At 43.7% G+C, this 20,464-nt stretch overlaps 3 protein-coding genes across 4 annotated transcripts in view; 1 reads left to right on the top strand and 2 right to left on the bottom strand.

The window, feature by feature from the left end:
• usp13 (ubiquitin specific peptidase 13) overlaps positions 1 to 11,305 on the bottom strand; it is a 42,477-nt gene extending 31,172 nt beyond the window's left edge. Inside the window, exons 1-5 of one of the 2 annotated variants that reach the window (XM_064330138.1) lie at positions 10,914 to 11,305; positions 7,259 to 7,384; positions 5,263 to 5,323; positions 2,877 to 2,998; positions 1,476 to 1,618 (exon numbers count right to left, since the gene is read on the bottom strand). In XM_064330138.1, coding sequence (XP_064186208.1) covers positions 1,476 to 1,618; positions 2,877 to 2,998; positions 5,263 to 5,323; positions 7,259 to 7,384; positions 10,914 to 11,024 — 563 coding nt within the window. In that variant the 5' untranslated portion in view covers positions 11,025 to 11,305. The remainder of the gene's footprint in view (positions 1 to 1,475; positions 1,619 to 2,876; positions 2,999 to 5,262; positions 5,324 to 7,258; positions 7,385 to 10,913) is intronic. The other variant, XM_064330137.1, reaches the window with a different exon arrangement.
• Positions 11,306 to 13,225: 1,920 nt separating this feature from the next.
• On the bottom strand, positions 13,226 to 16,994 carry ndufb5 (NADH:ubiquinone oxidoreductase subunit B5). Its single transcript, XM_064330151.1, has 6 exons — positions 16,801 to 16,994; positions 16,239 to 16,324; positions 15,871 to 15,937; positions 15,296 to 15,357; positions 14,399 to 14,505; positions 13,226 to 13,509 (listed from the first exon to the last, which is right to left on the bottom strand). The coding sequence occupies exons 1-6, from the start codon at positions 16,931 to 16,933 to the stop codon at positions 13,389 to 13,391; spliced, it is 576 nt and encodes a 191-aa protein (XP_064186221.1). The 5' UTR covers positions 16,934 to 16,994; the 3' UTR covers positions 13,226 to 13,388.
• A 205-nt stretch (positions 16,995 to 17,199) lies between these two features.
• On the top strand, positions 17,200 to 19,796 carry mrpl47 (mitochondrial ribosomal protein L47). Its single transcript, XM_064330150.1, has 7 exons — positions 17,200 to 17,330; positions 17,472 to 17,611; positions 17,792 to 17,852; positions 17,959 to 18,055; positions 18,494 to 18,624; positions 19,068 to 19,163; positions 19,435 to 19,796. Exons 1-7 carry the CDS (start codon positions 17,200 to 17,202, stop codon positions 19,544 to 19,546), a joined length of 768 nt encoding a protein of 255 aa, XP_064186220.1. The 3' UTR covers positions 19,547 to 19,796.
• The last annotated feature ends 668 nt before the right edge of the window (positions 19,797 to 20,464 follow it).

The raw sequence follows: 20,464 nt of genomic DNA, 5'->3' as shown, positions 1-20,464 counted from the left end.
AAAATTAACGAAGGGGCGGAGACGTCCAAATTCTCTCCTCCGCTGGGTTAAGCATCCTGCATTCAAGGTTACAGCAGCTGTGCCCCAGCCGGGATTCAAACCTGCAACCTCACAGCTAGGCGTAAGCCCAGTCACATAGTTATAAGTTATTACCGCACTGCTTCTCCCAAACACCTATTTTTAAAAATGGCCAAAGAATGCACTTCCTGTTGGTCAAAGGTAACACTCCTACTGCTTAACATCTGTGGGCTGTTTTAGGCCTTTGCTTGTTTTCGTTGAACAGCCCAAAGTCACAGACAAACCACATCGATCGTAGACCGTTTCTTCAGTGATATTATGAGAATCTGACCCCTTAGATCAATAGATTGTATTAAACAAATAAATTCATATAAGAGACAGTTGGACTGTTTTTATTATTAAAAGTACACACACGCTGTGAGCCTTCCTCCTCTGACCAGCTCAAAGTTCAGCAAAGCAAACACAGCTGAACATGTGTGTCTGTCTGCGATTGTTTTTCATGCAGGTTATATTTAGAATTACGAGAATATCCTCTCCTGAAATCCACTGCTGTGTTCACACAATACACCTTTTTCTGTACATGAATTCACTCCGTTTTTCAGAAATTCATAATTCAGCCTTCAAGCTAAATCGCATCATTTTTAAAAATGTAAAAACTGGCATAATTACTGCAAAACCAATTTCAGAATACCAGCTGGAAGCTAATATGTATTACGGTTTTCGAATCATAAGAGGAGGCAACAGTTTGTCTGGGCTTTTTTTTTTACTGCTTGACAACATGCCTGCATCAGCAAACAACCATCACACATATTAATTATCTATCACATTCCTGTAACCTGAAGGCAACGCTGCTGCCATTTTACAGAAAGGTGACAGTGTTATTTTATAGTTGGTTAAACAGGATACACACACTGATTTATAGCTTCTATTACATTCTGTACAAAGTACAGCTTAACCTTAATACTGATTCGACACACCTGGGGTCAAAAAGAACATCGAGAACATATAAGTGCGAGACTGGCACTGTACCTGGGAGGAATTCACACACCTGTGTGTACAAGAGTGGTGCTGTACCTGGGGGAGATTTGCACACCTAAGCATATGCAAGTGGGCTGTACCTGGGGAGTAGGGGGGGGAGGGGAATCACACCCTATGCGTGATGAGGTGGCCTGTACCTGGGGGGGGGGGTCAACACCTGTGTGTATGAAAGCGGAGCTGTACCTAGGGGGGATTCACACACCTGGTTGTGCAAGGATTGAAAGTGCATGAGCTGTACTTTGGGGGGATTCACACACCTAGGGTATGAGAGTGTGGTTCCATACACTGGGGGGATTCGCACACCTACGGGTATGAGAGTGGTTCCATACCTGGGGGGGATTCGCACACCTACGGGTATGAGAGTGGTTCCATACCTGGGGGGGATTCGCACACCTACGGGTTTGAGAGTGGTTCCATACCTGGGGGGGATTCGCACGCCGTTGTCCGTCTGTCGGAGGCTCCTGGCGTGCCGGGACACCTGGACCTCCTCCTCCCAGGAGTCGGACTCGGTCTTCCTGTAGGCGCAGGTGGCGTTGAGCACCGCGTCGCACGCTATCGTCACCTGCGAGGGACAGGGAGCGCGGGGGTTACCAGGGTTACCAGGGTAACCAAGGTAACCAAGGTTACCAGGACCGTTGGCCCCGCCTCCAACCGCAATTTTCCAGATCAGTGGTTTTCAAAAATTGTTCTTTGACTGCAATATACTCCACCCACATACCGCAGTTTGTCTGCACAACAAAACAATAACAACATCTGGCTAATTACAAATATAAGCACAATCAAATAACTTTGGATAAACCATAAAACAATTTTAAAATCTTATTCCATATCAATTTCAGCATCACATGCGGCTTTCATGGATGGTATAGGCAAGGGGTGTGCAGTCACTCTGGTCAATGAGCTACCGTTTATCTAATGTGAGTTTGACGACCCTTTTGTTTCACAGCTGGCAATTCCCACCTTTGAAAACCACTGTTCTAGATCACTGTGATTGACAGGAAGTTGCTGAAACATGCAGGAAGTCGCCGAATCACACCTGAATCATGGGAAACTCTATGGTAGGGGGCAACCAACCCTGGTTTTGGAGAGCCGTGGGGTGTGTTGGCTTTCAACTGTAACTCACCACATATTAAATTAATTAACCAATTCATTTACCAATTAAAGAAGCTCGTTATGCAGGTAGCACCCCTGAACTGTTTTTTTTCTTTGTCTAAACTGGGAGCTGCTTTTAAGGTGAAAACGAACACCAGCAGACCGTGTGGCTCTCCAGCACGTGGACCAGGGTTGAGTGGCCCCACATTACAGGCACACAATCTCATACTCAATGAGGAAGGATGCAATAACACTACATCGCGTGCCTTTGAGCCAAAATGGCCACCTATTTCAGGTAATGGTCATGATCCGACTTTCCAATTAGAACGCATGCAAACAAAGGTGATGCAAACTGCAGAGAATCAAGTCAGTTTTTCTGCAATGAACTCTCCAGACTTAACCAAAAGAAGAAGTTAGATTACAGAGATGTCTTTCCATAGACACGATAAGTAAAAATCATATTAAAAACTGCCAACATGTTTTTGCAATATGCATGGAGATGGAGATGCATATTGCACAAAGATTCACAAAAAATGTGAAGGACAGCATGCAATAATATAACACAACAACATTTCAAAAAAAAAAAAAAAAAAAGTGGAAAATTTGAGATGCAAGCACTTTTAAATCAGGGCAACACACAAACGATTAAAAAAAATAATAAATAAAAATAAAAGCCCTTCAGCATGCAGGGAAAGCAGAGAGCATTGGCACACCGCACAACCACTGACCAGTGCAGGCAACTCCTCAATATTTGGCAAGGGGATCTCGAAGTGGTCGGGGAAAATGACGAGCTTGACCTCGTCCTCGTACTCGTAATCGTCGCCGTTAAAATCGCGGTTAAGCTCGAGATCTTAAGGGAAGAGAGGAGGGCAGACATTCAGTCACGTCGACGGCGGTATTCGGCGTTCGGCGCGGCGGGATCGGACCCGAGGCCCGTCGGGTCTGCGTTCTGGGACTCTAGACCGCAGAGGGTCGCAGGTCACAGGTCAGAGGTCACAGCTGCCTGCCGAACCAGTGACAGTAACAGCAACAGCAACACTGCTCTATCACACTGGTTCTCTGGACATTTTAATAGCGGGATCCTAATTATAGATACTTTTTAATATCGAGAACCTGATTTAAAATAATTTATAATACCGGGACCCAATTAATACCTCTCAGGAGCCCCTAAAATACACATACCAGCATAGCCTACTGTACTACAAACCCATCTGGGATCCACCTCGTACACCCCCACGACCCATTTTGGGTCCCGACCCAGAGTTTAAGAAACACTGCTCTAGCAATCATCCAGCAGTGTGTGTGAATGTGCTTGAGCTTCATTTTTTGTTAAGCGGGGGATTCAGTTAAGAGCTTGAACGACACAGGCTTTTTCGACGCTCCGCCCGTTTACGGTGAAACGGCGGGAAACCTCCAACCGGAGGCGTTAGCGGGCCGGCTTACGGAGCGGTTAGCGGCTAAACTGGGTAAGGAACTGGGCTTGTAACCGAAAGGTCGCAGGTTCGAATCCCGGGTAAGGACACTGCCGTTGTACCCTTGAGCAAGGTACTTAACCTGCATTACTTCAGTATATATCCAGCTGTATAAATGGATACAATGGAAAATGCTGTGTAAAAAGTTGTGTAAGTCGCTCTGGATAAGAGCGTCTGCTAAATGCCTGTAATGTAAACTGTGAATAACCATTATCAGAACGGGGGGAGGCCGCCCGCTAACGACAAAATACCAAGGGCACATTCTTTCAGGGCCCCGTCAGCCCGTCCACCCCGGGGCCGCTTTTGTTCGGGGGGCAGCAAAACAACAGCAGGTTCCACCGCCGCGCTTCCATGACGTCGGCAGGGACTGACAGGCCTGTGAGGTCATCAGCCCCGCTTGGAAAATGCCGATGGGACCCAGGGCTGTACCGCAAACAGGTGGAAGCGGAGTGTAGGTTCTCTCTCTCTCTCTCTCTCTCTGCCACCCCCACTCCCTTTCTGGTGGACCCCCACTATGGACACAAAATCCACAGAAACCCCCGCCCTACCCAAAAGGGCATCGGGGCCCCAAAACAGGGACAGGTGCCCCCCCCCCCCCACCACCCCCCCATCTGCAGTCCTGCGTCACCCTCGCGATTGAGCGGCTGAAGTCATCTGGCTGAGGGGGTGGGAGGGGAACGCCGCAGAAACCCCCTCACCCCCCGAAAATCTCCTCAGGCAAGTTTCAGGAGGGGGGGGATGGGGGGGGGGGCAGGAAGAGAGTAGGGGGTGGGGGGTGGTAGGCGTGCTGATAAACTGAGGGTCAGTCAGCAAGGGTGAGGTACAGTGGCCCGCCCCGAAAACAGAAACCAACCAATGGGAGTAGTCCGTCAGCTCGAGGGTTGAGGGTTGAGGGTTGGGGGAGGTGGGTGGTGGGTGAGGGGTGGGAGGTTGACAGAACCCAGCAGCTGACAGAAGTGAAGCGACAGGCGGGGGGGGGGGGGGTTGGGGGTGGGGAACCTGCTGTAAACCAAACCCTCCTGCCTCCACCCCCTCACGCCCCCCCAGGCCCAGAGGGGGAGTAGGCCATCCTGGACATTTGGCAGACTGGATTTAGAACGGTTACTAACTGAGAGCACAAATAATGGGAGCTAAACTTAGCCCGTCCAGTGGCGGCACCGCGATCGCTACCGCACGGGAGCCCGCCGCTTTTCGGACACAGCAGCAGTGGTGGGGGAGGGGGAGGGAGGCGGGGGGGGGAGCGGTTTGTGCTCAGCCTTAGCTGTGGTCGTCACTGTCCCGTCCCCGAAGCCCCCCTGGGCCACCTGCTCCTCTGACGAGTCGAGGCAGGATCAGGTCTGGGGCAGGAGGCCGAGTGACAGCCCTCCAGCCGAAAGATCAATCTGAGAGGTACGCTCGCTAATGACATTGCTGACATTCTACCCGCTGCAGAAAAAAATCTCTTCATTACAGAGAGCTCGACAACTTCATTGAAAAAACGTTAAACACTTTCACATCAATTTCAAGAACTTCGTAAGTCTGCATTATTAATGCCTTTTCCAAAACAGTTAGGGACTTGTGAAAACATCAATATAAATATTTATATTTATAAATATAAATTTATAAATAAATAAATAAAAATTTTTTTTTTAAAAACACTCACCTAGAAAGATTTTCCCATTTTTTCTTCTTGGCACGGCGCCACCGGCAGCGCCTGTGGCTTTCTGTAGAAAATGTCAAACAAAATTAAAATTTTGAATGAAAATATGATGTTTTGGCTGTACCGGGTACCATGATTTGAAAGTTTTAAAAAAGACAGTGCCCTCATTTTACACTGTTAAAGCACATATTCAGTCACATGACCTCCAGAGACCCAGCAGAGGGAAAAAATAAAAGTTTAAATATTTTACATAATACAAGTGTCTTAAGTGACAAAAACACAATGCAGCGAAAATATTTTCCAAAAATATTATTTTATTATATGATTTGTATTGAATGCTCCTTGTGGTGTAGGTTTTAGAATAGAAGAATATTCGGTTCCTGGGATTAAGACTCCCCTGCAGGGAACAAGAATCAACTGCCAGGTCTTAGCAGAATATCCAATTATACCAAACTAGGCTCAAACCGTGTCAGAAATGTTGACTACATCGTTTCACGTGCGGCTTCTGTGGTGCAATCGCTTGATACAGAAATGGCAGGGGGTCACATCAGGGAAAGGTTGTGACAAAAGAAAAGAAAAGCATCGGATACTGTAAAGACGCAAAGCAGTAAGACATCAAACTGAATATGATACAGTCAGTCACTGACCCCCTTGCAAAACACCAGTGATGCCCATCGCATATACAGTATCTGGGCGCAAATTTTAAATGCCCCATTTACATATGACCTATTTGGCCTGTTAGAATATCGTATTTACACTCCTCGCTCCCATTTCACATGAACTCTGCAGTCTTTTCGTCTTTCTCTTGCTCATATTGTTAATTAAAGAAGTGCTCGTTCAGCAGATTGAGTGGCACCATCCCTCCTTTCTTTAATCCCTCCTTCTCTCGGCTCAAATTTCCGGCTCTCAAACAGCCAGGTACAGGGTTGCGTGTCAACGCCGGCGTTAAATAAAGACAGGGACCGATCAAACGTTTTTTGGCTTTTCCTCAAATTCAGCAACGACCTGACCATGAAAATTAAATTAAGTAATTCAGTTACGGAAGTAAATCGAGCTGAAAACAGATTTGATCCACATTAACAAGCCCTTTTGTTTTGTTGACAGCATTCCGAATCGCTTTGAACTGAATTAAGATTTGAGTCACCTGCCAGGTTCTCTCTCCCTCTCTCCCCTTCCACTGAATTTTGTAAAATTATATCAGTGTTTCTGGATTTACACAACTGGCTTATATTAACCATCATTTTTCCACTGTTGTTCAACATTTCTTCTTCTTCTTCTTCACTGGGGGTGTCTCAAACAAGCCTGAAACCCCCAGTATAAGACAAGTGATCATTCAACAATCTGAGAAAACCATAGTTCACTCACTTCCTCGTAAATTTCAATCAAAAGAGGATAGGCACAATAATACCATAATAAATTGACCCTGTCTGTACTGTACTTCCTCCATCTCAGTGCTTGGAGCTCATAGCGCTGATGAATCTATATTTAAGAGTGTTAACATTAAAAATAAACATCTTGAGACTGCCTCCTCTGAACCTGTCCAAAATAACACTATCAGTGACCTGAGAAAACTGCATCCAAGCAGATTCTGGGTCTCGCAGTTTATTTATAATTAAATATATGAAAAGATATATGAATTTCTCGTGCAAATATGAAATCGTAAGAGTTTATTTCAATTATCTAACCCTTTGTAGAGTAGGTTTTGGGGATTTTCTTTTCGTCAAAATTCTAAGTCAGTGTTCCAGAACTCCACTGCTTTCAGTTACCAGCAGTGATTGTTACATCATCAATAGAATGTTCAGTGAGAATTTGTTCAGGACACCAGGGTTAACAGTTATATTCAAAAAAAGGTTGTATGGGCTTTTTTAATGTCCACAGTGAGGGGGTATACTTTTTATTTAGCCCAAATAAAGGCACCTTCTACAGCACAGTGTCCCCATCGTAAAATTTATGGGGCACGGAGAAGAGTGAGAGAGAGGCCTTGTTCGGACGTCCTTACCTCTTTAACTGTGCGTTTAAGATGCATGAAAACACTCTGCCCAGTCTTGCGGTAATGCCTCTCGACATGCTCTCGTCCGAAGCCCAGGAACGTGTTCATGCAGACGTACAGCCCGCCATCGGACTCCTGCGAACGAAGAAACCCAGAAGAGTTATTACCCTGCAAGCCAGAGTAATTACAATTACATTATATTACAGGAGTTTAGCAGATGGTCTTATCCAGAGGGACTTACACAACATGTTACACTGATATTACAATCAAGGCATTTATGTTAGGCTATGTTAGATGGTAGCATTTCGCAAACTCTTATCCAGAGCGACATGCACAGATTGCATTTTTATGTACTGTACAATCCCATTTATAAATCCGGATATTTTACTGGAGCGATTCAGGTTAAGTACTTTGCTGAAAGGTATAATGGGAGCACCCCAGCTGGGAAATCAAACCCACAAACCTTGGGGGTCGTAAGCCCAGTTTCCTAACCAATATGTTACACACTCACCCAGTCCCCCCCCCCCCAAAAAAAAAAATCAGCAAAAGACAACCAGACGCGAAATGGCAAATGGCCGTATAGACAGGAAGTTGAGAATGGCATCAAATTACTTGAGCTGAGAGCAGCTCTTGGATTTCTAGAAAGCAACTGTTTAAACATCCCCATTAAGAGGCTTTTGAAAGGACATGGGAGGGTCAAAGGTGAGATGGCTGGAAATTATTCAAAACAACTAGCGGCTACTTGTCGTGCAAATTATGGTGGAAGGAAACCCTGGTGAATATTTATGTTTGACAGTAAAAAAAAAGAAGCAAAATCAATGACTGTACGTGGTTGGACTTGATTGCGCTCCCCCACCCTCATCCCAACCCCCACCTAATTTAAATTTAATGGGCTCAACGTCTGGCAAACTAAAACCGGGCCTTCAGAGGCTTAGTGTAGCTTCATCCTGAACAAAACCGCGTGTCACACACTGCCCGCATCGCATCCAATCCCAGAGCATCTAAACCACCTTCTAAAGGAAGTGGCTCTCTAACCTTCGGCATTTACGCCTTTCAAGAAGCTTTGCTCAGGTACCACAGCCAAATCTACACACTGGAGTCATTCAAATCACTCTGTGTGGACAATTAAATCATTTCAAAGAAATTCATACACACGAGTGCATATAGGCTAATATGCACAAAGACAATTGATACGTCTACGGTTTAAATTTAGAGCACCACACAATATTGGTACTATGATATTGAATCTATTCATTAAACATGTCTCATTTAAAACACATTTGTGTATATATTTTTAATTCCACGTTTCAAATTACGTCAGGGCAGTATTTAATAAGGGGTGGGTCAGAGAAATCGGGTTATTAAGTAGGCCACGGGTTTGGCACGTCCTGTAACCCCTGGCAAACAGGCAAGAATTTGAGGGGTCACACACAGCCTTCATTGATTGAATATGGTAAATATTTATGTACCCGAAAGTTTTGTGTGTATATTTTTCCTTCTTCACTGCAGCTAATGTGACACATTCTGATCAGGAAATGCATCCACACTGCCCAGAGGGGAGCTTTTGGGAACCGACCAAAAGCCCTAGAAGAAAAGATACCTCGCCAAGATTCCTCAGCTGCAGCTATCAGTGGTCAGGTCTTTTAAATGTCATAGATCGCACCACAGGCCTACTGTAAAGGAAGCGCTAGGTGCCAGACCAGCGACTCTCAAGTTCTCCGAGCGACCCCCTTCTGCGACGGTGTCACAGACGGTGTCAGTCCCGCACAGGCTCAGAGTAGGAAGTGCTACCCGAAGCAGTGGTTCCCAAACCGTGGGGTTTGGGGAAAGCGGGTCGGGGTTGAGTTGGGTCACTGCGTTCATATGATGAAAGAGTGCTGACTGTAGCTACTTAACGTATTTTAATTATCATTAATCTCAGGTCGGGTCGCTAAATACACTTGGCCTGCGCGAGCTCCACTACTAGCTACACTCGACATGCAGCTTGGGTTTTACAAAATGTGTAAAAAGGATTTTAATTCCACGTTTCAACTAACATCAGGGTTGTATTTTAATAAGAAAAAAAATGTATCGGCCTATTAAGTAGGCCATGGGTTTGTAACCCCTGGCAAACTGGCAAGAATTCGAGGGGGCACACGCAGCCCTCACGAGGCTATTCATTAACAATGGTAAACGCGCACGCCTGTCATAACGTAATACTTCCAAGCGAAGGGCGTTCTACGTTTTTTGCTGCTCAAGAGACAAACGGCGCTATATGCTATCGATTCACACCTACGCCTATGCACGCTCAGTAAAAATACAGACTTCACTATTCACCATTTGATCCATGATAGAGCTAGCTAGAGTACGCTAGTAAAAAAAAAATTTTTAAAAGGAGGCCGACTAAGATTAATCAATTAATTAAACCATCATCGATAACATGAAACACCAAACATTATGAGCTTATAAACACTGTGCTTATTTTGGTTTGTATATACACTATTAGGCTACTACAGTTACAGACGCACGGCTTTACAAATTAAAACAAACGACCAAACATGTCTAAAACCCACAGCTGGCCGGCCCCAATGCGAGTATGCAAAGGGTACAAGAGTCCCTTAGAAAAAAACAGAAAGAAAAAAAAAACACATTAATAAAACGAAAATGGCCAGCCCACGCTGGTTTGTGTATCTCACAGAGTGCAGTCTAGGAAACTTCTCGTGCTATTGCGTTTGGCACTTCCATTTATAATAAAACAAGCCCACGTAAATAGTCCTGCAATTGCATTAGTTCTAGTGTGAATAATTGGAAATAGCCAGAGAAAACTAACATAAAGTTGGGGGTGACACAGGAGCTCAAACGACAAGAGGGTAAAAATAGTCTGACATCATGAACTCCATACAGCTGAGTCACATTTAAAACCGTTTCAGCTCAGAAATAATTATGCATAAATGCAAAACTAAAAATATTCCAAACGTATAAACGTTTTAAAATGCCAGGGGCATGGAACGCTGGATTTTACCGTGACCCAAATTTCGAATCGTTGAATTTCTGTGATTACTAGAAATTCAGGCTACTACCGCGAATCAGACATGAAGACTGCCTGGTTGAATTTTGGTTTGTTTATTAATCATAAAAACATTCTGAAAACGAAACGTGATATGCACGTTACTTAGACAGCCAAAGACGGGATAGATTAAGTTGACCAAGTTTAATAGCAAAATTACGCACATAGCCTACATTGGACGCGATTTACCCACGGTATTAAACCATTTCAAACAGCTGAGTCATAGCAATAACTGTCAATACGATCTGTAAAATTGCAGTTTACTCTATACACGTAGCAGTGCACGCTAGCTGAAAATTCTATATTCAAGTAAAAAGTGCATTGAGTAGGCTAGCCTAGATCAACTTATCCATATGGATGAGAATACGAGCCGTTGCTCGGCCAAACAATAGACCTGACAAAGGGAATTGTTCCCACGGCCCACGGCGCGATGTAAACATTGCAATTATTTATTTATTTCCCTGGCCTCTCAAGTTCAAAGGAATGGTGGCAAGCGGGAACTCCCCTATTCCACAAAATGTAACGTTACTGCGCAGCTATTTCACGTGTGCGCGAGGACAGCTTCCACGGACAGTTCATGCAACACCAAAAACCTAGTTAAAATCAGGAAGGACTTACTGGGGAATCGTAGGAAAAGGCACATTCACTCTTGAAAACCCTGTCTCCCGTTCTGGGAACTCGGATGGTGGGCATGTAGGGGACCAGCAGCTCTCCTAGGTCTGCAGCCATCTTCGCATTCCTGCTTCTAGCCCGCAATACTGCCGCTTGCGAGAGAGTCCCTAGAACTGACTGTCAGAGAGGGAAGCAGATGATGCTATTTTTAAATCATACTGGCCCGACATTCCTGGTGAATCCGGGGACGTGACGCCGGACAACGTGGGGGAGGAAAATATTTTAAAACAAAACTGATATGAGCTCAGTAGGAAGCTAGCTATGCGTATATTAACGGAGTCGCGTCTTTGTGGAAGGAACAGCAAAGCGTTTTTAATTTGGCGCGATGACGTGGGAAATCCGCACGCTGTTGTCGACTGTAATGTAAGTGCTGTTGCCGAGAGTTCCCTCAGCACTTTAGAAAGGTCGCGTAGATTGACGTTTTGCCATTGGAGTCGCTATAATTGCCTAGACTATGTCTGGCATTAGATAAAAGCTTTTATTATTGGCTATTTATTGTAGCCAGTCGCTTACGATATAGTCTGTTTGCTGAACTAATGCCTACATTGTTGGATATCAATCTAAATAACTAGATACGTCATTGAATTACCAGGAAAAAATCTACATTTTAAAACAGTGACACGTCCGTTGTATAGTGACTTTCAACGCGTTTATGTTAATATAGCCAGCCGTTTTTGAAAGGCTTGAAAATGCGTGGCACTTTTCAATTTAGTCTACTGTTGGCTTGCTTGTCCCCTTGGTGACCTGCATATTGTAAGGACATATAAAGATCAGTGTCATAGCACCCCTTCCAAATGTGTCGTGCTTCTCAAGTAGGCCCACGATTTTAAACATCGACAACATCGCTCTTGAACACATCATGAGTCACATACCATGACGATACGTGCCTGCTTCAGAACGAGGACAGCAGATGCCTGCCTGAAAACAGTGTTGAATGCTTTTATCATATATTTCTCATGTTCAAATCAATGAAAAGTTTACCTCGAAATCTAGTTGTCATATTTGTTAGTAAGTTATACTCCTGTACTACAGTTTGGCCTAATAATTATCCAGCAAACATTGTTCTCCCACACTATTAAAAAAATATATAACGGAATTGAGTGACCTTGGATACAACCCTTTTTTCAGTCTATGAATGTTTTTTTTAAAAATGACATCAGTGTGAATTGCATCGCACGCACAGGTAAATCAATACCAAGGAAATATGTCACAGATTCAAACCATGTCCTGTTGGGTGTAAGAATTTCAGATCAGCTTGATATTTCAGGTTCCCTTGTTCTGTGTGTAGCCTAGGTAACAGGTCTGAAATAACTGCCCTTCCTTGGCATGGCGTACCTTAAGAACCATCGCACCACCGCAGTCAGAAGTGACGGACCCGAAAAGAACCTCATATATCTCAAAATAAACACACACACCTTGGCAACTTTAGGCTGGGCAGGACTATACAGCATACACAGGAAGACTCGTTACAGCACAGGCCTGGATTCATAAACCTTCTCAAAGCAGGAGTCTTGACAGAGGAACAGTTTTGCTTATCAGCTCAGAATGGACATGATTGGACAGAGGAAAACTGATCATAGATCAGTGGTAATAACCAACTCTCTTCCTGGAGGTCTACCGTCCTGTAGGTTCTCACTCCAACCATAACAAAGTGCACCTCATTCAACAGCTAGAGGGCGGCTGCCCAACCCTCTTCCTGGAGATCTGCCGTCCTGTAGGTTTTCACTCCAGCTGTCACAAATCACACCTCACTCAACAGCTATCTCTTTGTTGAGCTGCTAATTAGTAGAGTCAGGTGTTGCCAAATTAGGGTTGAAATGAAAACCATCAGGATGGCAGGAACAGGGTGGGTTACCACTGTCCTAGACCACTGCAACTATCAGGCAAGGCCTTAAACCAGGGTTGTCAAACTCTGGCCCTGGGAGAGCCGCAGTGCCTGCTAGTATTTGTGGTTTCCTTTCTATCAGCAGCCAATTTAGGCCTTGAGAACAAGGTGTGTGGACTCTTTTAGCCAATCAACAACAGAAATTAATCACTTTTGCTGAAACACACCAAAAACCAGAAGACACTGTGGCCCTCCAGGACTGGAATTTGACAACCCTGGTTTAAGGCCTTGCCTGATAGTTGCAGTGATCTAGGAAAGGGGTGTCCCCTGCTTTAAACGGTTTTTTTTTTTCTCACATTGCCATCTCATTCCAGCACTGCCATCTAGTGGAGGGAAATGAAAGAGCACAGACACAAGCAAGCGCCACAACACATTTTAGATAAACTGAAATGGGCTTTATTTCAGCCAGTTAGAGAAATTATACAAACATATACATACTATCATCAGCATTAAGTACCGCTGATAGTGTAGACAAGCCACACCGCACCACACCGCACCACACCGTAGCTGGGGGATTTCACGACACGGTTTTTGGATCAGGTGTCCGGAGTCGACTTGTAGCTGTTGTCGATGAGGTTCTTGTCCGTGGTGCCGTACTGGAACCAGGGACCGTCACCGTGCGCCCGCATGTGCCTGCGAGCCTCCTGCTGGGACAGCCTGCATGCGAAGGGAAAGGCGCAGGGTTAAAGCAGATCGCCTGGAGTATGGGCGGGAACTGCGCTTCATCCAATGGCAGCGGTGTGGTAAAGTGGTTTGGGTTGGCCTAGGTTGCGGGTTTGATTCCCCGATGGGGGCACCGTCGTTCGTACCTTTGAGGAGGGTACTAGACCTGAATTGCTCCAGTGAAATGTTAAGCCGTATAAATGGTCTGTTAGTTTACGCTACTGTATCCAATTTACCAAGGTTTAACGAGACAGAAGATTAAGAGGAAAACAGCTAACTAGAAAGAATGCACTCAGTAGAGTGCAGACCTCCACGAAGGCACAACAATCTCCCAACGCTTGAATCTGCACAGCAAATGTCTTGTCAATCCAGTCATTACTTTTCGAGATAGGTTTGGCCTGAGGGTGGCGCTAGAGGAAAGGTCATGGGGTCATTAAATCAATCGGATTCTTCCTCCAGGGAATATGAACGTGCACAGAAGATTTCATGGCAATCCTTACTTTTCGAGATATGTTGATCAAAATTGAAAATTTGGCCTGATGGTGGCACTAGTGGAAAGTTCATGAGGTCACCAAAATCAATAAGTTTCTTCCTCTTGGGAACATGAACTTGCACAGAAAATTTCATGCCAATCTGGCCGTTACTTTTCCTGATATGTCTCACACGAACGGTCGAACGGATTGACGTCATTACATAACGTCCTTGGCAGAGGTAAAAATGTTCACATGTAAAGTATGAAAAGTACGGGCATGCAAAAGATTGGACCAGCAACAGCTATAATCAAAACCAAAAATAAATTACATCATTAAACGACCTCCAGGCCAGGATATACATAGAGATCTTGTAGGGCCTGTGCAATCTTCCACATCGACTGAATGCTCACCTCATGTTGGCCTTCTCAGCCTCAATCTGAATCAGTGCCATCATCTTCTCATAGTCCTTCTCCGGGGGGTCGTAGATATTCCGCACAATCCACCTGGTAATGGGGTGCTAGGAGGAGGAGGAGGAGGATGAAGAAGAAGAAAGGAAACGGTCAAGCCTGATAGCCTGTTGATTGACAAACAGCTTTACTTTCCAGACTCATGACCTTAGGGCACCACGACCTTGAACGTTCATTTTATTCTTCAGATCTTTTTTGTGAAGGTGAAGCTCCATATGGAGCTGGTGATTCCAGCCAACTGAACCACTGTAACCCAATACTGAGTAAACCTACTATAACCGGGGTCTGTTGATGCACTATTCTAGTGCACGGACAGACCCTGCCAAAACTCACTTCCACATGACCTAAGAGATAGGGCATCTGATGTTGAGACCAGCAGAATGCAGTAAACCTATACATACACCTGAAGTACCATCCACAACAAATCAGTCTTATTTTAGTAACCATTTACCCAAACTTTAACTACTGAACCAGGCGACCAGTGGAGGATGCTCTACACCCATTTTCTTCCAGAGATTTCTTCCCACCAATTTCTCTCTCCACTGGGGTGATTATTATTATTATTTTTAAACTTAATTGGCTGATATTTCGGCCCTGATATTTTCCCCAAAAGAAAAATACACAAGGTTGTGATGTGCAGGCTACATAACTCAGCTGGTAGACAGCAGAATGAAAAGAGAAACATGGGGTCTGACTCCACGCACGCTACTCTGCGCCTTCCCAAAACAACACAGGAGGCTACAGCAGTGGAACAGACCTACAACCGTGTGCAGGAATTCCAAACTGGGGAGAAAATGAGGGAAATTATATATTTTTTAAAGTTAAAACATCAAAACACACCTTGTAATACTCCCAGTGTTCTGGGACATAATCTTCCGGAATTTCAGTCAGCTCAGCTTCACCTTGGGTACAAAATTCAAAGAGGTGAGGCCATGTCGTACAGCGCTTTACTCATTTTAAACACATAAGTGAGGCTACACAAGTAAAGTTACTCTTGAATGATAAGCAGCCATTTTATCCTTATATTAAACCTCTACACACATTTATTGCAAAGTGGTGTCTTCTAAGTGAAAACACACTGCATACATTACAATTAATACTCAGTGTTTAAGCAAGGGCAGTGCTCGACAGTGTTCAGAGATTTTAGGAGTATTTGTGCATGAAAACTGATGTGCTCCTAAATTATTTATTATACTAATTATCCAGTTAGCACACATCTACTAATTGGGATGCATTAGCATGCACCTACATTTTTCAACTTAGGAGTGCATGTGCTCTTTGGTGCATTTACAGTTACAGTACGCTACTGTGATTTCCATTATTAAATTCCATGCAACAGCTGAATATAGCCTCAGCTTTGTCCCCTAAGCAAAAACAAAAACAAAACAATCAAAGAAGACGTGATCTATACCTACCAACGAACAAATTCACAGATGTTACCAAAACTGCAATAGGGATACCGGTGAGCAAAACGTAGTATTTCTGTGAAAAATAAAAGAAGACATTCTGTTATAATTACACAGAAAAGCGAGTTCTGCTATTCTAAACGCTTTATATCCTTTCAAAGTTCAAGCTGCTAGTAAAGAAACTGTACTGATGTAGCCGAATTGAGTTCAGGAGGGATATCGAGTAATTTGTGACAAATATTATGGTTCCTCATAATAAATGTAGGCATTCACATTATCTTGTCACCCAGGCAATCATTTTTTCAGTGAATTTTATCATCATGACACGTGGATGTGTACAGGACATTTTATGTCAGCAGGATGTGATATGACGTTACCAGTAAATGAAGGAACCTCCTGTCGTAGAAATCACTGGGCTTGATAATGAACATCTGTTTTCCGTGACTCCCATAACGGACCACCGCTGCAATTGAAAGATGATAAGCCACCCAATGTTAATGAAAGTAATTTACTATTTAGCCAGGCCAAACACCGACAATAGCTGAAGTAAAGCAAATATCAAAGAGCATCCACTAGCTATGCAGGACTAGCTACTACTAATACTAGAAACTAGAAGGTAGTTGACTACAAGCCATGAAGAGAGCTGCTTTGTCCCTGCTAACTGTCAAAGTCAATAACAAAGCAGACAGTGACGTTTATCTAAACACAAAACAAGCTCTGAGAAACCTAAATGTATAAAAATGCTAAGGATTACAATGCACTTATAACCAAGTGCAACACGAATGTGTTTGGACCGTTCAGGCTTTGCTTGCTAACGTTAGCCAGCAAAACAAGTGAGCCTGTCTGAACGATAACTGAGGACTTACGGCAAGGTCATGGCAGCATAGTGCTTTCTTAATCAATTTAGACACACGTGACTTTAGCCAGTTTGTGTTTTACCTTTTTCGGTTTGCGATGCAGTCCTGGTGAGCAAGTTTCCTTTAGAAATAGCCTGTTTAAATGGGTTCAGTCTGGCCGCAAAGGCGGCAGTAGACCGAAGGACGCTGAAGCCCACCATTGCTACTGAGGGCATTAGCGAGCGAGCGAGGAAGCAGAAAATGGCAGCAAAGTCAGCGATTGGTTCACAACTAACCATGTAGTTAAATTCGCCATTTTTATTTGGGGCAAGTTCAAAAGTGTATACTATATTACGCATATTTCAGTTTTTTTGTTACTGTCACTATATATCTGTAAAAACACATACCTTAGAAAGTAGTAATAATGTAAAGTAAATATTTAGATATTTATTTACATTTTAATACCGTGTCGCATGCTGGGTAATTTCCCCATTGTTCCAAGATGGCGGCGACCGCTGCGGGACGTGTTCTGACGCTTTGCAGACAATTTCAAGTGGGCTTAAGGATTTCTTCAGCGTTACCAATTAAGCAGCCAGCACTGTCTTTTAGCGGATCTACGATCTGTCCTCTCAGGTATTTAAACTATGACTCCCTTGCGTTACAGGTCATGTAACTATCAAAGTTCTCTAACAAGATAATGTGAACTAGCCAGCAGCATTCATCTGTAATCTCCGGGTAGTCGAGTGAATGTTTTCTCTTGTTTCCCTCTTCAAGGCAAACGTCCAGCTTGTTTGCCCAGAAGCATGTGGGCATTGCTGCCCAGTGTCGGTCTCTGCACACGTCCCAATGCAAAATGGGCCTGGATGAGTTTTTCGATATTCCTGAAAATTGGGGGGAAACAACGGTCAAGTCAGGTGAGGTAACTTGTCGTAGTGGGACACATTGTAAATATTAAGTTGGCTAGCCAATGCCTGTATGCGGACTCCCAATGTAAACGTTCAGTTGACGGTATTTGCGTTAATTAGCTTCACAATCTTGGCATTACAGTGAGTTGGATAAGCTTCTGTAGACTGAGTTAACGTTGTCTTTCTTAGGTGCACCTTGGACTGCAAAGCAGCTAAGAACAAAAAGTAACGAAGACTTACACAAACTATGGTAATTGCGACGTTAAAAAACGTGTAGCTTGTTTTGTGAATTGCAGTAATTTCAACAAACAAATGACGAGAGCGTTTAGTAACTAACGTAACGTGCATATGTGCAGGTATGTACTCCTAAAAGAAAGGAACATGCTGCTGACTGTTGAACAGGAGTCAAAGAGACAGAGGCGCTCAATGCCGAGTCCGGAGCGTTTAAGAAAGGTGAGTTTGGTGAATTCCACAGATGCCGTCACACTGTTGGGACACCTGTAGTGGTCTCCACCTGTTATCCCAACACTATGTTTGTTAAGGCTGTAAGACAACTTCTAAATTTGCTCAATTATCCACAGGTACGGCAGCATATTTGCTGAATCAATTGTGGATGAAGTCCATACAGTACAACAGCAGTGGCCTCTGATTTCAAGTTTTACCAATTTGTGGGTATCAGTCCAGGTACCTGTATCATGAAGCAGGAGTTGGCTGGATAACTGCACTCAGTAAAAACCTGGAACAGCTCTTTTTTTTTTTTTACTTCAGTCCATGTTTAAGATTTGGGAGGGTTTCAGGTTGTACTCATTACAGTTATCCAGCAAACTCAGTAAGCCTGCTTCGTGAAACACCCACCAGTTCCTTTCTTTAACCTGTGAGCATTGGTCCCAGGTTGAGCGATCAATGTTGAGGCTGGACTCGGTGGTGAAGGAGAGAGAAGATGCGATCCGGTTACTGCAGACTGGCCAGGAGCATGCACGTCCAGGAGCGTGGAGAAGAAACATCTTCGGAAAGACATACTGGTGAGAGATGATCCATTCTACCCTTTGGCTTTTGGGGGAAAGTTGTGTATTGGAAAAGGATTCAGAGAGCATTTTTTCTCTGGAATTTTCCACCAGACCTCTTTGTCATCTTAAATGTCCTAAATTAACTGAACTAGAGGCCTGTGTGAAATGAACTGTTATTGATTACTGGGTGTGGTGAGAAAAATGTAGTGGCTAGAGGACTAGATACTTGAGATCACAAACTTGAGCACTTTAGGCCTCTGTTGGAGTCATTTAGCAATGAATATCTTCAGTTGCTTCAATGATAATATATCTCCAGTCTCAATACGTTGGACAGTATCACAAGAGGGGGAACTATGTCAAATGTAATTTACTCTCTATAAACAAGTTAATGAAGTGCAGAAAAAATAGAACTAAATAAAGAATGACTCATTTTATTTTTTTGATGTTTTTCCTTCCAGGTATAAGTTTACGGAACACCAAATTCCCTGGTACCTGAACCAGAGATACAAAAGAAAACGATTCTACACGCCTTTGTTCGTCAACCCGTTCATAAGGTAATTAACGGCAATTAATAGTTCACCGAGTATTTACGGGCACTGAGGCGTGTCGTAAGTTACCATACGCTTTTATATGCCTTCTTTCTGTAGACATTCTGTATTTGTTAGAAGTACCTATTTTCCCAAGATGACTGCGAATGTAAAAGTGTATCGTTCACTGTTAATATGCAAAAAGCCGGAGAAAATGTCCCTCTAAACCGTCGTCATGTCTTCTGACTGCACGCGTGTGGAATCTGGCGGTTTACGCCCCCCCGTTGTTTTGTTTTAGGCTTCGGCTGGAGCAGTACCTGCGTCACAAGACGAGGAAGGACAGGGCGGAGAGAGGAAGACAGAGGAAACTGAAGGTGAAGATCTCACAGCAGCAGTCCGCGAAGGCATGAAGACAAACTTGCGCCACTGGAGTCTGACGGCAACGATTGGAGGCTTTTGGGGATAAGAACTATCTTTTTTTTTTGCTGCAGCCCAGTTTACACTGGATAAAGATTGTGTTGCGGAAACTGTTAAACGCGCATCTGCTCATGCATCATCATATGTTGTGTAACCTTTATGTAAATGTTTTTTTAAAAATCACGTCATGTGACCATGCAGTGTGTTACCATGGGCTAAATAAAGTATCCAAGAGCCATCCGATATTAAGCTGAGTGTTTTTTCTTAATATTCATAATAAAAAAGCCAAACCATTTTTTGTAATTAAAATGAAATTCCCCAGATTGCATGGAGGAGATAGCAGGGCAGTGATATTCACTATTGACCTTGGTGAGGCAGGAGGTTGTGAGGGTTTTCGCTGTTACTCGGCACTTAATTGATCTATTAAAGCAGTTGATTACATGGTTGATGGTTTTAATATGGCCAAAAAAAATTGGCCTCACCTGTTTCTTGGGTCTGAAGTCATTACGAATTTTTACGATCAAAACAAAAATCTGACTGCGGTGGAGGGTAAGAGAATGTCACTGGAACTCACAAGAAGGTACGTCTTATAACCACTAGGGGGTAGACCAAGATGAGTTGAACACAGCATTGTCAGCCTTGAACGTAATTCTTCCAGCAGTGCCATGAAATTACAACACAAGACATGAATTGGTAAATGTAATTTTATTGCTGTATTGTTGAAAATAGTGACTTAAAATTTCCCGTGGCTACTAATTTCTGAATACCAAAGTACAGTCAGTCATACACATTTGCACCAAGATAGGCATTTTTAATAACAAAAAGAATCACTTAAAACGGCTTTGTCTGAAGACAGCCCATGGCCTCTCAACTTGTTTTACAGCTAATAAAATACGGAATTAACATTTTCA

Source organism: Anguilla rostrata, chromosome 4 (genome assembly GCF_018555375.3).
Source record: "Anguilla rostrata isolate EN2019 chromosome 4, ASM1855537v3, whole genome shotgun sequence".
Classification (NCBI taxonomy): domain Eukaryota; kingdom Metazoa; phylum Chordata; class Actinopteri; order Anguilliformes; family Anguillidae; genus Anguilla; species Anguilla rostrata.
The sequence above is the reverse complement of the archived record's forward strand: the minus strand, read 5'-3'. Positions and strand labels throughout refer to the sequence as shown.